Source organism: Ovis canadensis, chromosome 24 (assembly GCF_042477335.2).
Source record: "Ovis canadensis isolate MfBH-ARS-UI-01 breed Bighorn chromosome 24, ARS-UI_OviCan_v2, whole genome shotgun sequence".
Taxonomy (NCBI): domain Eukaryota; kingdom Metazoa; phylum Chordata; class Mammalia; order Artiodactyla; family Bovidae; genus Ovis; species Ovis canadensis.
In genome coordinates this window covers 15,726,912-15,750,905 of record NC_091268.1, presented here as the reverse complement: position 1 = coordinate 15,750,905, position 23,994 = coordinate 15,726,912, and the positions used below count along the sequence as shown (strand labels likewise).

The 23,994-nt window shown below is 62.9% G+C and overlaps 1 protein-coding gene across 5 annotated transcripts in view; it reads right to left on the bottom strand.

Moving 5' to 3' along the window:
- Window positions 1–1,838: 1,838 nt before the first annotated feature.
- RAB11FIP3 (RAB11 family interacting protein 3) overlaps window positions 1,839–23,994 on the bottom strand; it is a 59,638-nt gene continuing 37,482 nt past the window's right edge. For 3 of the 5 annotated variants that reach the window (XM_069571077.1, XM_069571081.1, XM_069571079.1), the window contains 11 exons: window positions 22,701–22,858; window positions 19,888–20,037; window positions 14,244–14,279; window positions 11,189–11,282; window positions 10,246–10,349; window positions 6,299–6,439; window positions 4,196–4,277; window positions 3,626–3,763; window positions 3,394–3,549; window positions 3,151–3,291; window positions 1,839–3,058 (listed from right to left, as the gene is read on the bottom strand). In XM_069571077.1, coding sequence (XP_069427178.1) covers window positions 2,945–3,058; window positions 3,151–3,291; window positions 3,394–3,549; window positions 3,626–3,763; window positions 4,196–4,277; window positions 6,299–6,439; window positions 10,246–10,349; window positions 11,189–11,282; window positions 14,244–14,279; window positions 19,888–20,037; window positions 22,701–22,858 — 1,314 coding nt within the window. In that variant the 3' untranslated portion in view covers window positions 1,839–2,944. Of the gene's footprint in view, window positions 3,059–3,150; window positions 3,292–3,393; window positions 3,550–3,625; window positions 3,764–4,195; window positions 4,278–6,298; window positions 6,440–10,245; window positions 10,350–11,188; window positions 11,283–14,243; window positions 14,280–19,887; window positions 20,038–22,700; window positions 22,859–23,011; window positions 23,085–23,213; window positions 23,466–23,994 lie in introns of those variants that run through there. The other 2 variants (XM_069571080.1, XM_069571082.1) reach the window with 2 other exon arrangements.

Here is a 23,994-nt window from a genome sequence, read left to right as displayed (position 1 = left end):
ACAGGCCTGAGCTGGCCTCGGCCACAGCCGGGCAGTGCGTGTGGGACACAAGGGGCCTGGGGCCAGGGTGGCTGTGCAGGAGGGGTAGAGCCTTGCCCTGTGCAGTTTGGTCATGAACAGGCTGAGACCTTGGCTCCACAGCTCTAGCAGCGTGACAGGATCTGCTTTGGGGTTGAGAGTGGAGGGTCCCCCAGGGAGAGACGCCCTCCGGCCTCCTGTGTCCCCTGCAGCCTCTCTGCACTCAGTGCACATCCTTCTGGGCCGGTCCTGTAAAGAGCTCGCCAGGAAGCTGGTCCTGGGCAGCAGCCAGGCCCTGCCGCGTCATATGCTCTCCCAGCCCACCTTGTGTGGAGGGGGCTGGGACCCCTGCAGGCCAGGGTAGGGGCCTCAGTGTTGGCTGCTGGGACCAGCAGGGCTGTGGACAGGCCCCTGCGTTTAGGAGGGGAAGAGACAGCGGGGTTCAGGGAGGAACCCCTGCCTGGCTCTGGCCTACCTGACAGAGTGAGCCCTCCCCACACACTCAGCTTCTCCTCCCAGGCAGAGATGGGCCCTACAGGACGTAACCCAGTGTCAAAGCAGAGGCACTGACCGTCGCAGGCCAGCAGACTCCCTCAGTGCCGCCAGGCTGGGGACAAGGCCCTTACCCGTTATGGCTGCTGGGCACCTTGAGCGCTGAGCTCCCCTCCTTGCACAGCTCCACCCAGAGCCTAGGGGTGAAGTCTGCAGCCCAAGGCCCGGCAGTGCTGCCCTCCCTGGCTGCCCCGGCCATGTGACCATGGGCCAGGGGTGGGCGGGCAGGTACAAGTCCCAGCCTCACTACTGAACTCGGTGAGGCCCTCTCGACTCTGGGGAGCCACCCCTCAGCACCAGGAGCGTGGGGGCCTGATCCTCTCCAGGCCCCCTGGAATCCTGGCCAGGGAGCAGGCTCCAGGCAGAACTGTGACACATCCACACCCTCAAACTGCCCCCCACAGTGCCCAGGCCCTGGCAGCTGATTCCAGTGCCCCAGCCTAGCTGCGGACCAGGCCAGGGGCCCTGTTTCCTGCAGGCCAGGCCTGCCTGCGGTCACCTGGAGCCACGTGGTTAGCAGCCCTGACTCAAGCCCTTCTCTGCCCCACTGGGTGGTCAGGCAGGGCCTGTCTCCACCTGTGTCCGGTACACAGGCACCTTAGTGCTGGGGGTCGCAAACACCTAGCTAGGCAATCGAGTGTTGGGGACTTCTGGCTGACACCCCCCTTCAAGTCAGACTTGGCCACTCACCCTTAGAACCATCCGGGCCCTCCCGCCCTGCCCCCCTGTCAAGCCTTCCCCCACAGTTTCATAGGGCCTGTGCCTCCCCAGTGTCTTCCTTTGGGTCCAGTGTGCCTGCCCCTCCTGGAGCCCTCTTTATCTATGATTACACGCCCATGGGTCCTTCCCAGCTGGCCCTTGGCACCATGTCAGCAGCCAGGCCACACTCAAGGCCCATGTCCTACCGTGAACACAGCCCTGAGGCCCCACCGTATCGCCCTGGCCCAGGAGGTGCCCTGGTTGGGCTCCCCTGGGGGCCCAGTCTGGAGGGGCAATTCCGTACACCGCCTCTGGGAGGGGCTGGCCGGACCAGACCTCTTGCTGCCCAGCTCAGAGGACGCTGCGGGGAGCCTCTGGCCAGCCCCCCAGCACTGCCTCTCACTGGCGTTGGGGCCCCTGGGCGCTCACATCCCGTGTCTCCAGGCTGCTGCCGCGTGGCAGGGAGCTCTTTCTTGGGGTGAAAACAGGGTGAGCGTGCAGGTCAGTGCCCAGCGCCTGCGAGAAAGGCTCGGGGCAGCTCAGGTTCACAGAAACAGACCCAGGCTGTGTGGCGGGGCATGGCAGGGCGGGGAGCAGAGTTCCAGTGTTTATTATTGTACATATATATATATTTCATGTGTATACACAGATAGTTTTCTCTCTTGGAAGTATTAAAAAATTGATCAACCTTCAATCTATAAAAAATACCTACTCTACATGATAGAAAAATCTCTCCTCCAAGTTTACACTGATTTACACCCAAGGCTTTCCCCAGAATGTACAATACGAGGCAACATCTTAAACCTTAGTGTAGAAGGTGGGCCACGCAGAGGGTGGAAGGACACAGGGCCACACACATGCTCTCACACGCGCGCACGCACACACACTCCCTCACGCACATGCTCGCACCAGCAGGGCCCCCACCCCACCCCCTCCAGGAGGCTCCTGGCCACATTCAGGCCCTGGGGCAGGCCTGCAGCCCCGGGGGGTGATGCTGCTGCTCCTTGACGGAGCCCCCAAGATGCCAGGAAGGCCCTGTCCTGTGGACCTGGGGGCCAGCCCTGCCTGGCCTCCTACAAAGCGTGCCTGGCAGAGGAACCACGACTCCTGAAGACCTCTGACTCCTGGAGGAAGCTGGCTCCAGACGTGCGGACGCCTGGGGGCAGTGGGCATCCGCACGGGGAGGAGGGCCTGCCCCCCAGAGTCAGTGGCCCCCACCGGTGGCTCTCACATCTTAGGGTTAGCGCAGCCAGGGTGCGGCTGGGGGCACGGCCAGGCTTCACACTGGACCAAGGGGCCCCTTCCAGTTGGGTGCCGGCTCAAACAGCCCAGGAAAGCTGGGGGCACAGCAGCGCCTGGCGGGACCCCGATGGCACTGTCCTCGCCTGCCTATCCTCCCCCGACGTCTGGCGCCAGAGTTTTGGGGCCTGTGTGCAGTCCAGGGGCAGTGCAGGCCTGGACGGCACCAGGCAGGGTGCCTGGTGGCAGCGGGGAGCAGCACCCCTGGGGGACCCATTTCCCTTCCTCCCCGACCGGGTGGGAAGCGCGGGAGGTCTGAGGGTCTCGCCCGGCCTGAGACTGTCCTGGAGCCCCTCCGTCCGGCCCCACCCCGGCTCAGCTGTGTCCTCCCGCTGGGCGAAGGAGACCCCGCGAGCTGGGTAGAGCCTTCCTGCGGCTACTTGACCTCCAGGATGGACGGGTTGGTCTCCATGATGGCCACGATGATCCTGTCGATGTAGTCCTGCAGCCGGAAGTTGATCTCCTCCTGCTTCTGGATGGCGTCCATGAGCTGGGGGGGTTGAGGGGGCGCAGGGTTGGTGCCTGGCACCTGGACTGCGGACGCCTGCGGCCGCGTGGGGCACGCGGGGGCGGGGCCGTTACCTCGTCTCGGGAGACTGAGCTGATCTCCGCGGCCAGGGACTCCGAGAAGGCCGTGGAGAAGAGGCTCCTGGCGCCCTGAATGCTCAGGTTGATGATCTGCCCGTTGAGCTCGTCGTTCTGCTCCTTCAGGCTGCGGTTGTCCTAGGGGGCGCAGCGCGTCACTCCCGGGTGCGCCGGACACGCCCTCCCGCCGGACACGCCCCCGCCGGACACGCCCTCCCGCCGGGCGTGGCCCCAGCGCACCTGCTTGAGCCTGCGGACCTCCTGCTCCAGCTCGCTCTCCCGCGCGCGGCTGTGGTATTCCTGCAGACCCGCGCTGCTGCTGCGGCCTCTCCGCTGCTCAGCCTCCAGCTTGAAGAGCTGCAGGTGCTCCAGCTGCTTGCGTAGGTCCTCGATCAGCTGCGGGGGAGTGGGCTCAGCCAGGCCACAGGGCCTCTGGGCCGTCTCAGCACCCATGGGGGCGGCCCCTGCTCACCTCCTGGGTGGCCTCCTTGTCCCTCTGGAACTGGTGCCTCTCGTGGCTCAGCCGGTCCCCCAGCTTCCGCCTGTTCTCCTGCTCGTCACTGAGCCGCACGGACAGCTCCTCAATCTCATCCAGCAGCTTCTGCTTCTCCTGTAAGAAAAAAAGGTTGCCATGGACACGCCTGTATGCTGCGGTCCCTCACAGCTCCCCCAGGCCCAGCTCCCTGTTTCTGGGGGGGGAGGTAGGACCCACACAGGAGCAGGGGCTGAACCCAAGTGCTCCCAGGTGTCCTCAGGGCGCACAGAGGCCCAGCTGAAGTCAGCCCCTCAAGGACAGCATCCTGGATCAAATCAGGGGTTAATCTAAGTGTAACTTTCTAGGCCCAAGTACCCTGAGAAGTCAGGCAGGGCCTCTTACCTTTTGGCAAAGGGAGGGCCAGGCCCCGCCTGTCCTGGCTCCCTCAGCCCAGGGGCCTCATGTCACCACCAACCGGGTGGCTCCCTCACCTTGGAGACCCTGTCTCAGGTCCCAGCGGCCTGCAGGTACCCCGGGAGGAGCACAGGAAGCCGGCGGGCAGCTCACCTCCTCCAGGCGCTCGATGTTGGCCTTCAGGCAGGGCGTGCAGGACCTCAGCTCGCTGTTCTCCTCGTCCAGCTGCTGCAGCCTGGGCACAAGAACTAGGCTGGGACCCACGGAGCTGTGCCCGACCGCCACACACGCCCACACAGGGGCCAGAGCTCCTCACAAGCCAGGAAGGCGTCCACACCGCAGGTGTGGGGAAGCCTCACGTTTACAGAAAAGCTGTCACCACCGAGCGAGTCCCTGGACCCTGAGCCCCTAGCGGGTCCTCGTGGCGTCTGCTAGTCCTTGTGGCGTCCGTCACACTCACACCGGAAACACAGGCGACCAAGCCACGGCCTCAGCCCCGGCGCCCCTTCCCGTCGGGTCCCCGCACCGCAATGCCATCACGGCTCCTCTGTCCCCTCGGGGCTGCGGCATCTCTGGGCTTCCCCGCTCTTCGTGACCTTGACGTTCTGAGCAGGCCTGGCCCTGTGTGTGGTGGATGCCCCTCAGGCTGGGCTCGTCTGGGGTCCTCCGGTGACTGGACAGGCTGTGGGTCTGGGAAGAGCCCCACAGAGCGGGGTGCCCTTCACATCCCGCGTGACATTGACCTGGACCACTGGGTGGTGTCTCCTTGGTCAGGTTCTGCTTTTCCCGTCTGTCCTCTGTTTTCTGGTCACGGGCCCCATCCAGGCTCCAGGGACCCCCAAGGGGGCTTCTCTGAGTGTTGTTTGGGCTCCTCATGGGCTCAGCCTCAGAGGCTCTTGCTCTGCCCCAGCTCTGCCCACCCAGAGCTCATGATGCACCACTGCTCCAGTGCCTCCCCGCCTCTGCTGCTTTTTCTCTGGCCCAGCCACACGCCCACTCTTCTCCCAGGAGCCCTCATGCCCCTGAACCCCCAGGGCTGCAGGTCCAGGCACAAGGAGCTGCTGCTGACTGAGGTACATGGGGCAGCCAGTGACCCAAGTGCTGTCTCGCTCTGAGGGCCTCTCGAGGCCCCATCCACCTTTGGCCCCAGCTGCTGCCTGTTCGACCAGCAGGATGGCCTGCCCTTGGCACCCACAGGCCAGTGCACAGGGCCCCACGGAGAGGCTCTCCCGAAGTCCACTGACCCCACTGTGCCGAGGTCCAGCAAGAAGGCTGTCCCTGGTGCTGGCGCAGCAGGTCTGCCCCCGGGAGGCCTCTGTCCAGGGAGACCCCAGCACCTCTCTGCGTGCAGCCCCTCCTGCCGCCCACCACTATGAAAATGTGTCCAAATGTTATCTTCCAGCCTTAAGAGCTGGACATAAACACATGCCTAAGGGCCTGGAGTCATGAATCGCTGCTACCTGCTGAAGGCTGAAGGTGGGGCCGTTCAGTCACAAAGACGCTAACTCTGCAGGAGGACGGCGGGAACCCTCGTTAGGGACCCCACAGCTGACCAGCAGCCTGTGGGCATTTAGGTTCTTTGCCAGTTTTGAGATGCATGTGTCCCCATGCGTGGACACCTCAGACTAAGTTCCTGGTCCCCTCTTACGCCTTTGTGGGCATGTGTGTGGAGCCTGCTCCCCTTTCCTAACTGTTTAAGGCTCGTGCCTGCAGGGGAGCCCAGGGTAATGTTCTCAAGTTGCCTTAAAGAAAGATGGTGACTTTGATTTGGTTGCTATAACATCCTCATGAGAAAGATTAGAGGAGCTGACGTCCAGGTGGTGTCTGTCTTTGATCCTGACAATCGTTTCCTTCACAGGGTTTTCTTCACGAAGGTTTTCCCGCTGTTCCTAGGGTCAACTTTGTTCCTAGGCATCGTGCCCTGGGGTGAAGGGCTGTGCACTGACCGCGCAGCTGTCTCTCTTCCTCATCACTGTCCACCCGCCCCGCTGGTCCTGTTTCCCCTCCCCAACCTGCCCACCCCTCCCCCACCCACCTCCCCTCCCCCATCCTCCATCACCCCTCCCCACCTCCCCTCCCCCATCCTCCATCCCCCCTCCCCACCTCCCCTCCCCCATCCTCCATCACCCCTCCCCCCTCCCCTCCCCCATCCTCCATCCCCCTCCCCCTCCCCCTCCCCACCTCCCCTCCCCCATCCTCCATTGCCCCTTCCTGCTGCCTCTCCTCCCCTCTCCCCACCTTCCCCTCCCCCGCCACCTGGCCTGCAGGTTCTCAATCTCGATGCTCTTCTCCCGTTCCATCTTGCACAGGAGCTCCTTCTGCTTGCGGGTCTCCTCCAGAACCATCTCGCAGGCTCTCAGCTCCTGCTCCTTGAGCTGCTCCTCCAGGGCATTGGCTCTGCGGGCAGAGGGCGAGAGACCATCCTGAGACGCTGTGCACAGATCTGGAGAGTGGCCCTGCCCAGAGGAGGGACAGGCAGACCCGGAGGGTCCCCCACAGCCACAGCTCTCATCAAGGGCGGTTCTGAAGCAGGAGATGTGTCCCCCGAGGAGCCCCACCCTACACTGAGGGTGCCTGGGCTTCAGACCCCGGCACAGTCCTGACAGCAGGGACAGTCCCCACTGTTCTCGGGGGTCCTCACCCCCACCCCGGCCTGCACCCACAGTAGCCGCCAGCTTGCTGGGTGTGATTGGGAGACCCTCTCGGGACAAGCCCACCATGTGCCTGGCCCCGGGCACCTCATCCTACTACTCCAGATTGGGGATGTGGTTTACAGACTGCCCCCCACAAGGTCAGATGCGAAGGCAGGTGTTGCAAGAGTGTGGCAGATGTGAAGACGGATGTTGCAAGAACTCAGGGGCAGGCGGAATGTCTGGACCCCAGATGAGCCCAGCCTGAGGGGCATCCACCACACACAGGGCCAGGCCTGCTCAGAATGTCAAGGTCACGAAGAGCGGGGAAGCCCAGAGATGCCGCAGCCCCGAGGGGACAGAGGAGCCGTGATGGCATTGCGGTGCGGGGACCCGACGGGAAGGGGCGCCGGGGCTGAGGCCGTGGCTTGGTCGCCCGTGTTTCCGGTGTGAGTGTGACGGACGCCACAAGGACTAGCAGACGCCACGAGGACCCGCTAGGGGCTCAGGGTCCAGGGACTCGCTCGGTGGTGACAGCTTTTCTGTAAACGTGAGGCTTCCCCACACCTGCGGTGTGGACGCCTTCCTGGCTTGTGAGGAGCTCTGGCCCCTGTGTGGGCGTGTGTGGCGGTCGGGCACAGCTCCGTGGGTCCCAGCCTAGTTCTTGTGCCCAGGCTGCAGCAGCTGGACGAGGAGAACAGTGAGCTGAGGTCCTGCACGCCCTGCCTGAAGGCCAACATCGAGCGCCTGGAGGAGGTGAGCTGCCCGCCGGCTTCCTGTGCTCCTCCCGGGGTACCTGCAGGCCGCTGGGACCTGAGACAGGGTCTCCAAGGTGAGGGAGCCACCCGGTTGGTGGTGACATGAGGCCCCTGGGCTGAGGGAGCCAGGACAGGCGGGGCCTGGCCCTTCCTTTGCTTCCCAGACCACCACGTCTACTTGCAGGAGACCTCCCAGAGATGGGCACCCGGGGACGGCTGGGCTGGCGTGCCCCCAGCTGCCCTGCACACGGGGCTTCTCGTCTGCCTTTTGGTGCCTGCGCCCAAGAGTGCACAATAGGCTGAAGACCACAAGACCACCGGAAAGCTCTCATATAAAACATCCAGAGCAAACAGGAAAAACGACCCAGAGGAGATACACGTCTTGTGGGAGACGCTGCACCTGTCACCCTCAGAGGCTAGAGAAACTGCATCCACGAAACAGCAGCTGTCGCAGGAGCGACACACAAGAGGCAGCCCTTAGCAATTAAAACTCCACCCAGCCGAATTCTGAATTCAAAAGAGGAACTGAGAGAAAAAAGCTAAGAATCATCATTCAGCAAGAAAGAACGAGAAAGTCAGGGAACAGGAAAGGAAAGGAGAACGGTTCAGAAGGTCTAACACCTGACTGACAGCAGCGCAGACGGACTATGGACCTTGGGAGAAAACGGGAGAAACTGCAGAGTCAGGAACTATCCTCCTGAAGCTGAGGGAGCCCCTTTCCAGATTTAAGGGCTAGAACCTCCTGCCCCGGCTCAGGAGTCGACAGGAAGCCCTCCCAGCACCGAGGGAGGGAGCAGGACCCACAGAGCTGTGAGCCCAGCGGCGTCAGGGCCCTGCTCACAGACGGACAGACTGCAGCAGAGCAGGCTGCCCCGGGCCGGCTCCCAGGGGAATCCCAGACTCAGCCACCCGTCGGTGGCGGCGGGGGGCGGGGGGCACGGTGCTGGGGGGCACAAAGCCTTTTTCAGATACATGAGGCCTTAGGGAGCCGGGCTCCTATGCCTTGAGCAGGGCCTCTGTTTAGAAACCAAGTGGGCGAAGACGCGGAATCTAGAGAATAAGAAACCAGATGTGGGGGATGCAGGTGTAACTTGTCACATGCAGGAAAAAAGGCCATGGGGGTCACAGGTTGGGAACCGCAAGCAGCCCCAGGAGCGCGGGCCGAGGGGACTCAAGCAAAACCTGGAGGAGCGGCCCAGCAGCTGGACACGGCAGGCCGGGGGCTGGCGGGCACGGCAGGGCAGGGCGGGCTTTTCCCCAGCCTGTGGGTGACTGATTAACGCCCATCAGGCTAGAAGGCCTGCCCGTCATCTGACAGCTGTCTGGCCGCCCTCCCACTCTCCCTGGCGGCCCCCACCCACGGCCCAGCACTGTCTCTGAACCCCGAGTCTCGGTCTCCTAGTCCAGGGGGGGGTCTCAGACCTGATACAATCCTGCATCAGGACAGGTTCTTGGAATGGGGGCACACGCCAGACACCCCCAGATGGGAAGCCCAGCTAGGTGTTCCGAGGGCACAGTGTGGCCCTGGCTGCTCTTGAGGGGCCCTCTGTTGCCCTTTCCCTGGGGAGAGCCTTGCTCACCCCACCAGCACCGAGAGAGACAGCCCCCAGCAGTTGGATGGGGGGTGGCGCCTAGAGAACCTGAGGGGAGAACCACCAGGGGGCAGATCACACCCCGTAGGCTGCAAGAGATCTGCATCCTGTGCTCACCTGTGTCCCTGCCCTCACCTGTGTGCTCTGTGCTCACCTGTGTGCCCTGCCCTCACCTGTGTGCTCTGTGCTCACCTGTGTGCCCTGCCCTCACCTGTGTGCTCTGTGCTCACCTGTGTCCCTGCCTTCACCTGTGCTCATCTGTGCACCTGCCCTCACCTGCGTCCCTGCCCTCACCTGTGTGCCCTGTGCTCACCTGCGTCCCTGTCCTCACCTGTGTGCTGTGCTCACCTGTGTCCCTGCCCTCAGCTGTGTGCCCTGTGCTCACCTGTGTCCCTGCCCTCACCTGTGTGCTGTGCTCACCTGTGTCCCTGCCCTCACCTGTGTGCCCTGTGCTCACCTGCGTCCCTGCCCTCAGCTGTGTGCCCTGTGCTCACCTGTGTGCCCTGCCCTCACCTGTGTGCTGTGCTCACCTGTGTCCCTGCCCTCACCTGTGTGCCCTGTGCTCACCTGTGTGCTGTGCTCACCTGTGTCCCTGCCCTCACCTGTGTGCCCTGTGCTCACCTGTGTGCTGTGCTCACCTGTGTCCCTGCCCTCACCTGTGTGCCCTGTGCTCACCTGTGTGCTGTGCTCACCTGTGTCCCTGCCCTCACCTGTGTGCCCTGTGCTCACCTGTGTGCTGTGCTCACCTGTGTCCCTGCCCTCAGCTGTGTGCCCTGTGCTCACCTGCGTCCCTGCCCTCACCTGTGTCCCTGCCCTCACCTGTGTGCTGTGCTCACCTGTGTGCCCTGTGCTCACCTGCGTCCCTGTGCTCACCTGTGTGCTGTGCTCACCTGTGTCCCTGCCCTCAGCTGTGTGCCCTGTGCTCACCTGCGTCCCTGTGCTCACCTATGTGCTGTGCTCACCTGTGTCCCTGCCCTCACCTGTGTGCTGTGCTCACCTGTGTCCCTGCCCTCAGCTGTGTGCCCTGTGCTCACCTGCGTCCCTGTCCTCACCTGTGTGCCCTGTGCTCACCTGTGTCCGTCCTCACCTGTGTGCTGTGCTCACCTGTGTCCCTGCCTTCACCTGTGCTCATCTGTGCACCTGCGCTCACCTGTGTGCCCTGTGCTCACCTGCGTCCCTGCCCTCACCTGCGTCCCTGTCCTCACCTGCGTCCCTGCCCTCACCTGTGCACCAGCTGGAGGTTCTCCTGCCGCAGCCGGCTGTGCTGCTCCCCGTTGGCAGCTGTGTCCTTTTCCAGTTCCGACACCCGCTTCTCCAGGAAGACGACCTGGGGAATGAGATGGTGGCTTGAGAACAAGGGGCTGGGAGAGTGCGTGCCCCAGGCAGATGGTCCTGGAGGCCACACCCACCAGGCTGGAGAGCCGTGAGCACCAGTGAGGGCGGGCTGCACACGGTGCCCTCAGGTCTCTGAGGGTGAGGCCTCCAGGGTGGGCAGGGCACTGCTCTGCAAGGGCAGTGCGTGCACAGAAAGGCCCAGGGTTGGCCGTGCCCGCCTCAGGGAGCCAGGCACACTCAGCAGGTGGTGAGAGGTGTGACGACCAGACCACCAGACTGGAGAGAAGGGAAGGCTCGGCAGAGCTGAGATGCTCTAGAGGGCAGGTCCAGGAGGAGGGTGGACAGGGAGGAGGAGAGGAGGAGGGTGGACAGGGAGGTGGGGGGAGGAGGGTGGAGGGGGAGGCAGGTGGACGGGGAGGAGGGTGGACGCGGAGGCGGGCGGACGGGGAGGCGGGGGGAGGAGGGTGGACAGGTAGGCGGGGAGGAGGCAGGGCTGTGCTGTCACCTGGCCCCTGCACGTCCCAGAGCCCTGAGCCTCGTGACCTCGGCCAGAGGGAGGCTGCCCCTCCCCTAGGAACCTCTCCTGAGCAGCAGATTCCACCCACAGCCTGGCTCGGGGCCCTGGCTCCGGGATCGCCACAGCCACCCCCCAGCAGCTCTCCATGAACAGGTGTCCCTTTCCTGTTCACCTGAGGCTGCCGACTCTGACAGTGCCCGCCGGAGACCAGCAGGGCTGCTGGGGGTCTGCTCAGCCCCCACAGTGCCAGCCCACTGTGCTCTGCACACCTCGCCCAACACACCCGCCAGCCCTGCCACCAGTCCAGGGCCCACCTTGTCGGCGATGTCCTCGTCCACGCCCTCCACGGGACCCGGAGGAGAGTCCTGCAGGGCCTCCATGGTCAGGGCCCCCGACTGCTGCAGGTGCCTGTGGAGGAGAAACGACAGGCCCGTCCAGAGGTCCTGCAGCGGGGCGAGGAGAGCAGAGAAGGGGAGCGACCACGCAGCCGGGCCTGTGCACATGAGCAAGCCCGGGACCGTGCAGAGGCACAGCCTAGGGGCAGCGGGCAGGTCTCCACAGGAGGGCCTTCCGGCAGGACGCCACAGCCAAGCGCCGGGCAAGCGGAGGCCTCACAGGCCCGGGCTCCTCCTCTGCCAGCTTCTGGACCGGGTACTTTGTACTCGGGCAATAAAACAGGACGTCACCCCTCTCGGCAATATGAAAGAATCTCACGTCCCCCGAGCCGGTGAAACGTGCTCAGGGTCGTCTGGGGGCACACCGGGCCTTCGGCGTCCTCTCTGTGCCTGACTTGCAGGCGCACCACTGGGGGCAGCCACGGGGCCCAGGCGCAGGGCTCCAGAGGCCGAGCAGGCCCGCGGCTCTGACACACGAGAGACTCAGCACAGTGTGACCCCGAGGAGGCCAGGCACCCCTACTGTGCTAGGGCACGGGCTCCCGCAGGCGGTCACACAGCTAAGGACACAGCATGGAGAGCCCATTCAGTAAAACGCTGTTAGAAAGTGTGTGTTTCTAACGCACACTAATGAAGGAAGAGCTTCCTTCATCAAGCATATGAAGGAAGCTCTTATCTCCTTTTCAGTACTGACCAAGCTTCTACGTTCTTTCCATCTTTTTCCAGAAGCATTCTCAGGGGAACAAAAAAGAAGCGCATCTTCGTGCCCAGGGGCCTCGAGCCCGACGGTGCCCTGGGGGGCATATTGGCGTGGTGCTGTGGATTTCACTGACCCCACAGGGCCGGGAGGAAGGCATCAGCTCCTACTGGACCACTCCGTGTCCGCGCCCACAGCGGGACCTGGACACGAGCTCCTGGCCCAGAGACCATCCCGAGGAGGGGCCATGCCTGGGCCAACACCTGACCCTGACCTCAGACTGGGGCCTGACTCTGGCTTGGGGGTGTGTGGCCGAGTGCGGAGCCATCTCAGTAAGGCCAAGGGTCCTCATGTGGGGGTGGGAGCTTCTTTATTTAAGCCCGTCCTCACTGAGGAGGCCCAGCACAAGAAGGGACCAGGTACCCGATTCACCCAAAGGAGGCAGGTCAGGTGGAGCCCTAGACACGACCGGACCCCAGAGCCGCCTGCATGCGGGGACCACAGCCAGGTAGAGGGAGTGACAGCGGGCGTGCTGACTTCCTCAGGAGGCCAGGGGCAGTTATGGAGGCAGCAGACTAGAACTGCACGCGTGTGTGTGTGTGCGCACGCACGGCAAACTACGCACACCCGCAGGCCGGGCTTTCTCACACAAGGGCACTCACGTGGGAGGGCCAGTCCTCAGAGCAGCACCACAGGCCAGCCTCAGGGGTGCGGCCCAGGGCCCAGGCGCCCGGGCCTGACGCAGGGCTGGGAGGACGGGACTCGGGCGGCACGTCCCGCTTGCGGCAGGTGTTTGGGTGAAAGGTGGGGTGAGCACGGCGAGGTGGCCCCCACCCCCCAAGCCCTCAGCCCTCAGGGTACAGGGAAAGGAAAACAAGCAATCCACAGCCTCAGGGACGAACGGGGGGAAAGCACATGGCACCGAAGATCAGACGTTCAGGGACTACACGCTGGAGGAGAGGCCCTCCAGCGCCTGAGGGGCCACAGAGAGGAGCGCAGTGGGGGGCCTGCCCCCAGCAAGCTCACGACTGGGGACCAGGGCCTCCCAACAGGCGGCACCTGACCTGTGACCTGCCTGAAGGCAGCCGCAAGCCAGCTGACAGAGGCGCACTGGTCCCAGCACACACTGGCCTGGGGGCCCACCGGCTGTGAGCCAGAGGCCTCCAGCAGGAGGCAGCGCTCAGAGAGGGGCAGGTGGGAGCGCCGGGCAGAGGCCACCAGCAGGCGCTCCGGGGGCGGGGAGCAGGGGACACCGCAGACCGACATCCCAGAGAGGCCAGCAGTCGGCCTTCCACTCCGCCAGCCTAATTAACCTGGAAAGGGGTGCAAAGACTCCCCAAAGACGCCTGAGCGTCAGGGAAGGGGAGCGCTCCTAGGAGCTCCCAGAAGGGAGACATGGTCACCAAGAGACCCAGAGAGCACTGTGCCGGACCCTCCGCAGCAGCGCTGGGGCTAGCGCCTCAAGAGCAGCGCCTTCCAAGCCGCGAAAGGGAAGCCACTTCTGATGTGAGGTCTGCACGGAGCCAGACCACAGGGGCGAGGCACCTGGCAAGGGCGCAACCGTCTATTTTCTGGGCACCCCCTTCTCAAGAAGCTACAGAAAGATGTGCCGGACAGAAAACAGAGATTAAAAAGGGAAGAAGGGCCCGGAGGCGAGACAAGCTGACACCCCAGACAGACACGCAGCCTGCATGGCGCGGGCGCGCAGGGCCAGGGCTCCGGGGCCGTCCAGGCAGGAGACGACACGAACAAAGAAACGTCAAGGCAATCAGTGTCTCCAGGAGAAGCAACACGCTTCTCGAAAAGGACATCCAGTGACCACGTCACAAGCTTCCCTGTGGAGAAGGCTGGCCCCAGACACGCCTGGCGGAGGGGGAGCGTCCACACGACCCCAGCCCTCAGTGCAGCTCCGAGACCGAAGAGCGAGGGACAGTCCCGACGCGCGATGTTCCCAAACTCGTCCACCTCGCCGGGGGGAGACGGCGCGGCAGAAGGGGTGCAGCCTTGAAGGAGGTGGATCCAGACACAGGCTGCAGCTTCGGGGGCCCCCCGACCCTGCCCAGCCCTCAGGTGGCAAAGACTCGACCCAACTGGAGGGAGGCGAGGGCTCCCACCAGGGACCCCCTGCCACACACCCAGGTCCCCACCCACCGCTGGAGTGAGTCCTTTTACAGCCCACCCTTCAAGCCGTTTTCAACCCCAAACCGTGAGAAGTGACTTTCAAAAGTTTTCTTGGAAAGGCGCAGTGAGCAGGCATACGTTCCAGAAGGGCTCCTACCTTGCCACCTTCTTGCTGGACAGCCGCTTCGTTGGACTGCAGAATGAAAACAGGAAAGTGGAGTCAGGGGACAGACAGGGAGGACGAGAGGAAGCAGGAAGTGCTGGCGAGGCAGACGGGGTGGGGGCGCGTCACAGGCATGCACACCCGCGCCCCCGGCCGCGCCATGCAGGAAAGGCTGGCTCCCAGCTCAGCAGAAACTCAGGGACACAGGGACAACTTCAGGGCCCGGCGAGGCCCCCGTGCGTCACGTGGTCCTAGCTGGCGCAAAAGTCTAAGATGGAGTCACCGCTGGACCGTTAGGGCGGGACCCAGAGGGGCCACGCAGGGTCCGAGCCATCAGCCGGGGGCACATCCCGGTGCTGCAGGGCTGCGCCGCGCTCCCGAGGCCCAGCCGCAGAGGCCCACGTGCACACGAGGTTCAGCCGTAGGTTTCGCTCCAGCGCAGGTACTGCGCACCCTCGGCCCTGGCCGCCCGGAAACCCAGACAGCGTTCCTGCACCATCCGTGGCAGGCACGCCGGCTCCAGGCCGCCTGCCTCATGGGGCTATCTGTAGTGGCGGAAGGGCCAGCTGACCGCACCTCCTGCCTCTGGTGCTCCTGGGTTCCACGTCCCAGTTTACCTGCTAAACCATCGCTGGGCTCTGAGGAGGCACCAGCCACCTCTCAGAGAACAGCGAGGTCTGAGAAGAGACGTGCCCCCGGCCCAGGCTTGTGACGCTGCAGAAGCACAGGGACCCAAGGTGGGGCCTGCTTCCCAGGGCCCATCTGCATGAGCCGCACTGCGGTGGACTCAGGCCCTGGTGGCCGCCCCCTGGCAGCTCCGTGGTGGAGTTGCTCTGGCGAGAGCCCCCTACCCGCCAGCAACAGCATTCCTTCAGGGGGGAGATGTCCAGCGAGTCTGGAAGGTGTGGCCCCAGGCCAAGTGGCTCTCCTCCCTGCCCTCTTCTCCTCCCTGCCAACCCCTGGCCCCATGAGAACTGATCACTCTTTATCATACTTCCCATTCAGCTTACTAAGTGGTCCCCTCTCCTGACTGAAGAAGTGTCAGCTCAGGACAGACCGCTGTCCAGCCGACTCCTCCCCTCGGGCCCACAGCACCTACACCTCTGGATAAAGCCGACTCCCCAATGTCACGCAATGAACTATTTCACAGAGGCGCCAGGAACATGGCAAGTACATGGCAACTGTGTTCTGAGGGTCCGGAGGTAGAAATCACGCCTGATATCGAACCTGTTGGACACTGGACCGAGTCACCTTTCACAACCACCAGATCCGCTCACCCTGAGACAGTTCCATGGATGCCGAGGGCAAGCCTCTCCTGGAGCAGGTATGAGGGGAGGTTCCCACCTGACAGCTGTGTCCCGATCGTAATAAAGGCTTTGATGGCATGGTAACCCTCTCATCAGCGCCTTTCATAGGGGACAGGTGGCGAAATGGACGTGAGACCCCCCTAGATTTGCTGGCTGGACGTAGCCACGCCCCACTCTAGTCTTTGCCCCACAAAGCCTCGCAGAAGTGACTGTGGCTGCCCTGTGGCAGGCCCTCAACGTGGAAAAGACCACCTCCGTGTCAAGAGACTTCAAGAGCAAGAGAACTAAGACGCACATATGTCCTCAAGTTCACTCTCAAACACAGAGACGGCCGGGCCCCGCTCGGGAAGCACAAATGACCTCCCCAGCCGGGCGGGCGGCCTGCCCAAGGCGTGCATGGAGCACTGGGCCGAGCACGAGGGGTAGAGGGGGCGGGCAGGTCTCTGAGCCCCCTTGTCCCCTGAAGCCCCTCACTGGGCACCTCCAGTTCCTCCTCAGTGCTGCCGGGGCCCAGCCTCCCTGTGAAGCTGCCCACCAGCCCTGTCCCTCACTTGACTGGGCGCTGGCTAGACCCAGCTGAGTGGGGCAGGAGGATGCACATGACGGGCTGTTCTCAAGGGTCCACCAGGCAGGCTGAGGGGCCGATGGCAGGCCCAGGGGACATGGACACGTGGCACCATCAGGATGGTTCACATTCTACACGACTCCCGCAGGTCAAGGCCCCCTCCTCCAGGAAGTCCCCTGGGAGTCCACAGCAGAACAGCACTGGATGGTCCCGCACCTCCTCTGCGGGACGGGACTGTGGGGTGTGTGGCGTGAGGGCTCATCGCTCCATGCAACAAGCTAGAGCGCCAACCTAACGGACACGTTGACGCACGCCAACTGCCCAAGCTGTTTCCTGCAACTGGAGGCTATGAGGAGCCAGGGGCCGCCCCTGGGACTCGGACTTGGGGGTGGGCGGCATTAGGCGGAGAGGGGAGCGGATGAGAAGGGGGATGGGCGAGGAGCAGCACACGCACGTGGGCGGCAGAGAGCCGACCCTGAGAGCCGCTCCTGTTTGCATCCAGACCTAGGTCCCTTCAGGTTTCTGTGCCTCCATTGAAAGCGTCTTTTGGTGAAATGCAAAGAGCACGTCCTCCTAAGAGCAGGCTCTCCTCCATGCGCTGCGGTCCGCAGGGAGGGCAGGGCGGGGGACAGGGCGGTGGCATGCACACGGGGCAGCAGGCCGGGCAAGAACATGCAGGGCCGGGCGGAGGCGAGGCCGCGGCCCGCAGGCCCGCTTGAGGGAGCCCCTGGCACTCGGGCGGCACCTGGGAAGGGCGGCGGGCACTGCGGGCCGGCGGGCTCTCCTGCGCCCGGGACAGACTGCAGGCCAGGCACCGTGGGTTACCTATTATTCTCGAGGTCGTTCAGGCGAGCAGAGAGGTCCTCCAGGCGGTTGATCTGCCTGTGGCACTGGCTGCAGTAAAACTCAAAGGCCTCGTCAGTGAGGATGCTGTGCAGCTTGGTGCTGAGTGGGTCGGCGCTGGAGGGGCGAGAGGTGTGTCTTCAGGAGGGACCGGGCCGGGGCTGGGCAGGGTGCCAGCAGGAGGCCTCTGCTCATGGTACAGAGGCCCTCGCCCCACCTCTGGGACCGCAACACCCCGTGTGGCGGCCAGAGTGCTTCCCGGTCAGAAGCTTCGCCAAGAAGCCAGCGTCGTGACACCCGCGACCCCCACCTGAAACGTGTCCATGTGAGTGCGGAGCACACAGCCGGCGCCTCACTTCCCGCCCTGTGGCCACAGCAGTGACTGTCTAGGGAGCGCCACAGCCGGGGCTGCGAGGAGGATGTCCCATAAAAACTCAGAATCGTTACTGCCCCAGTAACTAAGCACAGGGGCCTTCAGGGCAGCGGGAAGTGCGGCCACGGCTTGCGGCCACGAGGAGGACCCCAGGAAAGCGAAAGGGAGACATCAACTGAAGCACAGATGGCACCCCGCAGACGAAGCCGAGGACGCGGGCGGGCATGGAACCAGTGGAGGCATGTGCGTGGGGGGCCTCGGCCAGGCCCTCGGGCCACGCCAGCAGAGCGCACCCCTCTTGGCACGCCCAAGTCCACAACCTCCACTGTGGGCACGGGCGGAGAACCCCCAGAACCAGGAGCAGGGGGACAGGGGGCTGACGGGGGTGGGCACAGGGGTGGGTGCTTCCTCCAGGGCCTCCTGACGCCCGGAGAGGAAGCAGAGCTGGGAGGAGCCCACCAGTGAGCCCAGGGCTGGCCTGCCAGATGCCACAGCTCAGTGTATTCAAGGCCAAACCTTGCCGTTTGGGGATGCCAGGTCATTATAGGAAATGAATCCCAACAGCAGTCTGTGACGCAAACACCTCTCTCAGAGGCTGGTCAAAGGACACAAGCATCCAGCTACAAGAGAAGCACAGTCTGAAGACACGCGGGAAAACACGGAGAAACAGAGAGCTCCGAGAGGAGGCCAGCCTCGGAGCTACTGCAGCCTCATCTGCGGCCGGGCACAGCAAAAGGAGCCACTGGAAGTTTCTGTTTCCAGTGCAAGTAGAAGTGACATTTACTCTACACTGTAGTCTAAAGTATCACGTCTAAAAAAAAAATGCAGGGTCTTCCTGGACGCCCAGCTCCCTCTGCAGGGGCACAGGTTCAATCCCTGGTCGGGGAACTAAGATTCCAAATGCCATGTGGTGCAGCCAAAAAAATGTACAATGTGCATACCTTAACTGAAAAACACTTTATTGCTAAAAAATGCTCACCATCACCTGAGCCTTTAGGGAGATGCAATTGTTCACAACAGTCACGTCGCAGGTTGCCGATCCCAGACTCCCACCATGACCATAATCATACCAGAGGTTTGGAATGCTGGGAATTTCCAAACTGTGACACAGAGATCGATGTAAGCACTGCCCTGGGGAAAGCGCGGGAGGGTTTCCACAGGCCTTCAGGGTGTGCAGAGCGCGAAGGGGCGTGTAGGGCGAGGCCCGCCAGCACAGCCAGACTCGGAGAGCTGAGCAGGACGCCAGCGCTCACTCACACAGGACAGGCCACACACACCACACGTCACACACGCAACACACGACACACACAACACGTGAGACACGCAACACGCAACACACATACAACACGCGTGACAACACGTGCGACACACCAACACCACGCGCGACACAGAGAACACAGGCAACACACACAGAACAGGCCACACATACACCACACGCCACACACATACCACACACGTCACACACAATATACGTGACACACAACAGGCCCCCCCCACAGAACACATCACACACACAACACACGCAACACACAGAGAACACACACAACAGACACAGAACAGACCACACACACCACACGCACAGAACACGTGACACACAGAACAGTCCACACACACCACACACGACACACACAGAGCACACACGTGACACACAGAGAACAGGCCACACACATCACACACGACACACAACAGGCCACACACAGAGAGAACACATCACATACAGAACACACGCGACACACAGAGAACCCATGCAACACACATAGAACACACGTGACAGAGAACAGTCCACATACACCACACATCACACACATAGAACACACGTGACACAGAACAGGACACACACACCAGCCACATCACACACAGAGAACACACATCACACACGCGACACACAGAACAGGCCACACACATGCACACCACACATCACACGCAACACACACCACACACATCACACACCACACGCAACACAGAGAAAACACATGCCACACACAGAACATGCCACACACAGAGAGAACACATCACACACAGAGAACACACATCACACACCCAGAACAGGCCACACACACACCACCCACTGTGCCCCCTGCAGCCGTGGTCCCCACCACAGAGGGTCTCCGGGGACAGCTCCTCCTCACTGCCCTCGCCATAGTCCTCATCACACACACCACCCACATCACACACACCAGCCACACACACTCACACAGAGAACACACGTGACACACAGACAACAGGCAACACACATACCCACACATCACACACAGTAGCACACACGCACTCTCTCACACACACAGAACACACATCACACACACACAGCCTCCATCAAGCTCACCGCAAATCACAACTCAATTCACAAGCAGCGCTGAGAAACGGGCATAGCCAAGCGTCCCGTCTATATGCCTGGGGCTCGGCCGAGACCTCTCACACGGGGAGAGACTGGGCCACGACGGGACGAGAGGCGCTGCAGCCGACGGTCACCCCAGCGGGAACCCTCACCTCAGTGGCACTGCTCTGCCACATCACAGGGCACGAGACCAGCCTGCGAACAGGAGCCTTTACCTGGGGGTAAGGAAGGCGGGGTCCCTGCAGCCGTGGTCCCCACTGCAGAGGGTCTCCGGGGACAGCTCCGCCTCACTGCCCTCGCCATAGTCCTCGAAGTGTTCCTCGCCACCTATAACCGTGACCACAGACTGGCCCTGCAGGTGGGACCTGCGGAGGCAAAGGAGAGTCAGCTGCCGCCGCGGGACCGAGCACCCCCGAGCTGCGGATGTGACCCGAGCCTCTGTCCGGAGCCCGCGGCGACCACACGTGTGAGCACCTATTCCTCCAGTCACGCTGGGAAAGGCAAACAGGTGAGGCTGGCTTTGCCCACGGACCCCGCCTGGCCCAACCAACCCAACACCACCACGTCCATAACCAAAGCTTCATGGTCTGTGTCCTCCAGTCACAAGATGCCCTGGAGTCTAGGGGTCACTGCACCCTGGCTCTCGGCAGACGCTCCTGGCCAGGGCCGGACCCCCTCCTCACCACAGCCCCCCCACCCCAGAACCCGTGAGCAGGCACTGGAGCTGCCCCTTGGGGGGCCCAGGGGTCACGGAGGCCGTCGGTCCTCTGCCCAGACCCACAGCTGTGCACACGCAGCTCGGGCTCCACCGTGACCCAGCCCAGGGGCTCAGGATCTCAGCCATCTCTGAAGAGCACCCTTAGTCTGCCTGCCACCCACCAGCCACTGAAGCCAAGAAGAAGGGATTCCTCCCGACAGCCGCCCGATCACACAGAGCTGCTTTCTGTGTCTCCAGACAAGCTGCTTGTGTGTGCACGCGCCCAGACCCAGGACAGGAAGCCGCCTGCATGGTGAGAGGGACCCTGCACAGCCTCCGCGGGTCGGACCCGGGTGCTTGGGGCAGCGAGCGGCCAGGCGCGTGTCCCCACGTCAGAGGGGACGTGCACCTTATGCTGGGGGCCTGGGGCAGGCCGTGGGCGCGGCACGCACCACGACGACAGAAGACAGGAGACCTCAGCTCAGATCGGCATCCCGTCACCAATTCAGGCGTGTCTCACACGGAGGCTCACACGATGTCAGTGCATCCTGACAGCAAGTCACTGCTTAGGCAGCACAACGGCCCAAGACTGGGAACTTCCAGAGAAAATCAGACCTCATCACGGTTTCCTGGGTTTGGCACTTCTCCAACTTTGATTACTTGACCCAAATGGAATTAAACGAATTTACCTGACTACCTTAAAAACACTGGTTAGGAAGCTGTGCTAAGGCAGTGCCCAGCCCTGCGTGCTGCATCCTAACCCCCTCTTCCCAGCCCCTGGGGAGTCGCGCAGGCTCCGGCCTCACACACAGGGCTTGGCCCGCGGCCCCCACAGCTGTCCCTCTGGCCCCAGCAGAGCCGAGAGCCCACTGTGCACACATGACCGCCCACCACCAGATGGCCACCCCCACCACGGCAAGCCGAGGAAGAGTCCAGTAAATGCACCGATAAACTGTGTTCGAAGATCAGGAAGCCCATACTTCAGGATGCTGGTTCTGTCAAATAACCTGCGGACCCAGCACACGCCTGCCCAGCCCAGCGGGTGCCCTCCTCAGAGACTGACAAGCCAAGTCTGGGATCCACATGGACGTGCCAAAGCCAAAGCAACTGGAGAGGGGGCTGGAAGCACACACGCCGGGACCACGCGGTGCTGACCCGCGCAGGGCGCACATGGCCGAGCGGGCCGGCCAGCACCGCACACGCACTCAGCCACCTCGGGGGCCAGAGAGCAAAGAGGAAGCTTCAAACAGAGCCTGAGCCAATGGACGCCCTGATGCCTCTGTCTCCTGAGGAGGGGAGATGTGACCCCTGCCTCACAGCACACACAAGAGATGCAGAGCTGAGAACAGTGGCAAAACAATAAAGCTTTCAAACAAAAATGCAAGTATCACTGCAGTGATGGGGAGTGAGCAGAGACTGAAACAGCACAGGCAGCCAACCACAGACACGCCAGGCGCCTCGGAGAATGAGAAGCTACCCCAAGCGAGTGGCGGGGGGGACATGCTTGCAGCACACCTGAGATAGAGGGGACCCCTGAGACATAGCAAGGGCTCCAACCGCTGAGGCCAGAGGACCTGGGAGGCCAGGTCTACCCAGAACTGAGGAGCAGCACCCGCTCACTGTCCCATTTCTTGCGGACCAGCTTGCAGAGCCCAGCTGTCAACAAAGGGGCACCAGCCTGCAGGGGAGAGGGTCTCCACGGGGCAGCGTGCCAGCAAGGCGCTGCCCGTCAGGCTCCTGGGAGACCAAGGTGAGGACCGCTCGCTCTGCGCCAGGACAGGACAGGGAGAAGCAGATGATGCCAGGAGCTGCCAGGATGGAGCAGCCAGAGCCTGCGGGCAGCCGGCTGGCAGGGAGCCACCCAACGCTGCCTGAGACCATCCGACCCACAGTAACCCCTACAGCCGAGCCCGAGCCCCAGGCACACCCCAACCCACGAGGACAAAGCCTGAACAGAAAGATGTGACACTTACATGAAGCAGCTTCGCCCAGGGAACCTAAACTGCAAGCTGCCCCGGAGCCCAGGGCCCACTGACAGGGAACGAAGGAGCCGCACACATCCCCACGGGGCGGCCGGCAGCAAGGACAGCCCTCCGGCGCCTCTGGGCCAGGTGAGGGCGCGACCCGAAGAGCGAGTCTCTCGCTGCGTCACGAAAGCCAAGACCGTGACGACAAAGCCCTGAGCGCCAGTCGAATCCCCCCCACGACGGCACATGAGCACCCGACAGGCGGCCCCGCGGCCTCTCCCAGGGGGCCTCCGCAGGCTCGGGCTCCACTGGGACCCCCCGAGGGCCCCGCCGACCCCTGCCGGCCGGGCGAGTGGGAACGCACCTGCCGGGCAGCAGCAGCAGGGCGCCGTGCCCGGGCTCCTCCGCGGCGTCCAGGCACTCGGGCGGCACCAGCGTGCCCGTGTCCTCGTCCGTGAAGGTCTCACATTCGCTGTAGGTGCTCTCGGAGCCCATGTACGCACTGTCCGTCACCTCGTTGGCCTAGGAGAGATGCCCAGAGTCAGTCCCGGCAGCGAAAGGGGCCCGCGGCGGGGAGTGCCCATGAGGAGATGCCCCTCCTGCACTTCCAAGCAGAAACAGGGGCTCACGGCAGACTTCAGTGTGTTTTAAAGTGAGTTGTGTATGTAAACATGCCTCAAGCAGACACAAGTGCCCCAGCGTCCCAGGGTACACACCGGGAGAGCCGGCCCTCTGTGGGCCCCGGCACTGGAATGACACACCCCGTGAACTGACGTCCAACAGTCTAAGGACACGCCTTTTTCAATTTAAAAGTCCCCACCAATGACTACTACCTACGTGCAGACTACTGCTCTGAAATTCAATTACGTGGTCTAACCTCAGAATCGGAATTCATCAACTGTTGGATCAATTACATTCACTAGTTCAGGGCTATTTCCCACTAAACACGCCTGTGTTTTCACTCTTGTGGACCCAGCACCAAGTAAGTGTCTGCAGACTGTCCAAGTGACCCTGCAGCCATACACAGGTTGCCTTCACTTTGCAGCCTCAGCCTTAATCAAGGGGCAACCGGTTAGCAGAGCAGCCAAGCTTTCACGCTGGTTAACGATGGACAAATGAGTGAGATTTCAGAGAAAAGGCTGGAGAGGCTGCACTTTGACCTTGGGCTCTGCCAAGAGATTTGCGGGGGGCAGAGGGCCCTGCACGGATGCCCCCACACCTGTGCCCAATGGAGACCAGGTCCGACCCCGTCTGCCGTCCACCAGTCGTGTGACCCGTCCACCAGCTGTGTAGCTGGTGAGCGTCCAAGGGGCGCCACATCAAGGGGAGAACGGACGCTGGACGTGGCTTTCCCGAGGTTGCCACCTCTCAGAACGTGGCTGCCACACGGGCAGGTGTGGGACAGCCTGAAAGGGGGCCCACGTGCCAGCTGGTCCGGGGCAGCGTGAGACGGGGAAGGCCCGAGGTCCCCACTGTAGGCCTTCCTCGACGCTCCTGTTTCCATACTTCTCCAAGGCGACTATGTAATCCACAGAGTGCTCACTTCAAAACCGAAACCAGGGACTCCCTTCAAGAGGCCCCCACGGTGCTTCTCACGACCACTGAGTGACTGGCTCCAAGCTGAGCCTGCAGGCAGGCACTATGGTGTCGAGGCTGGA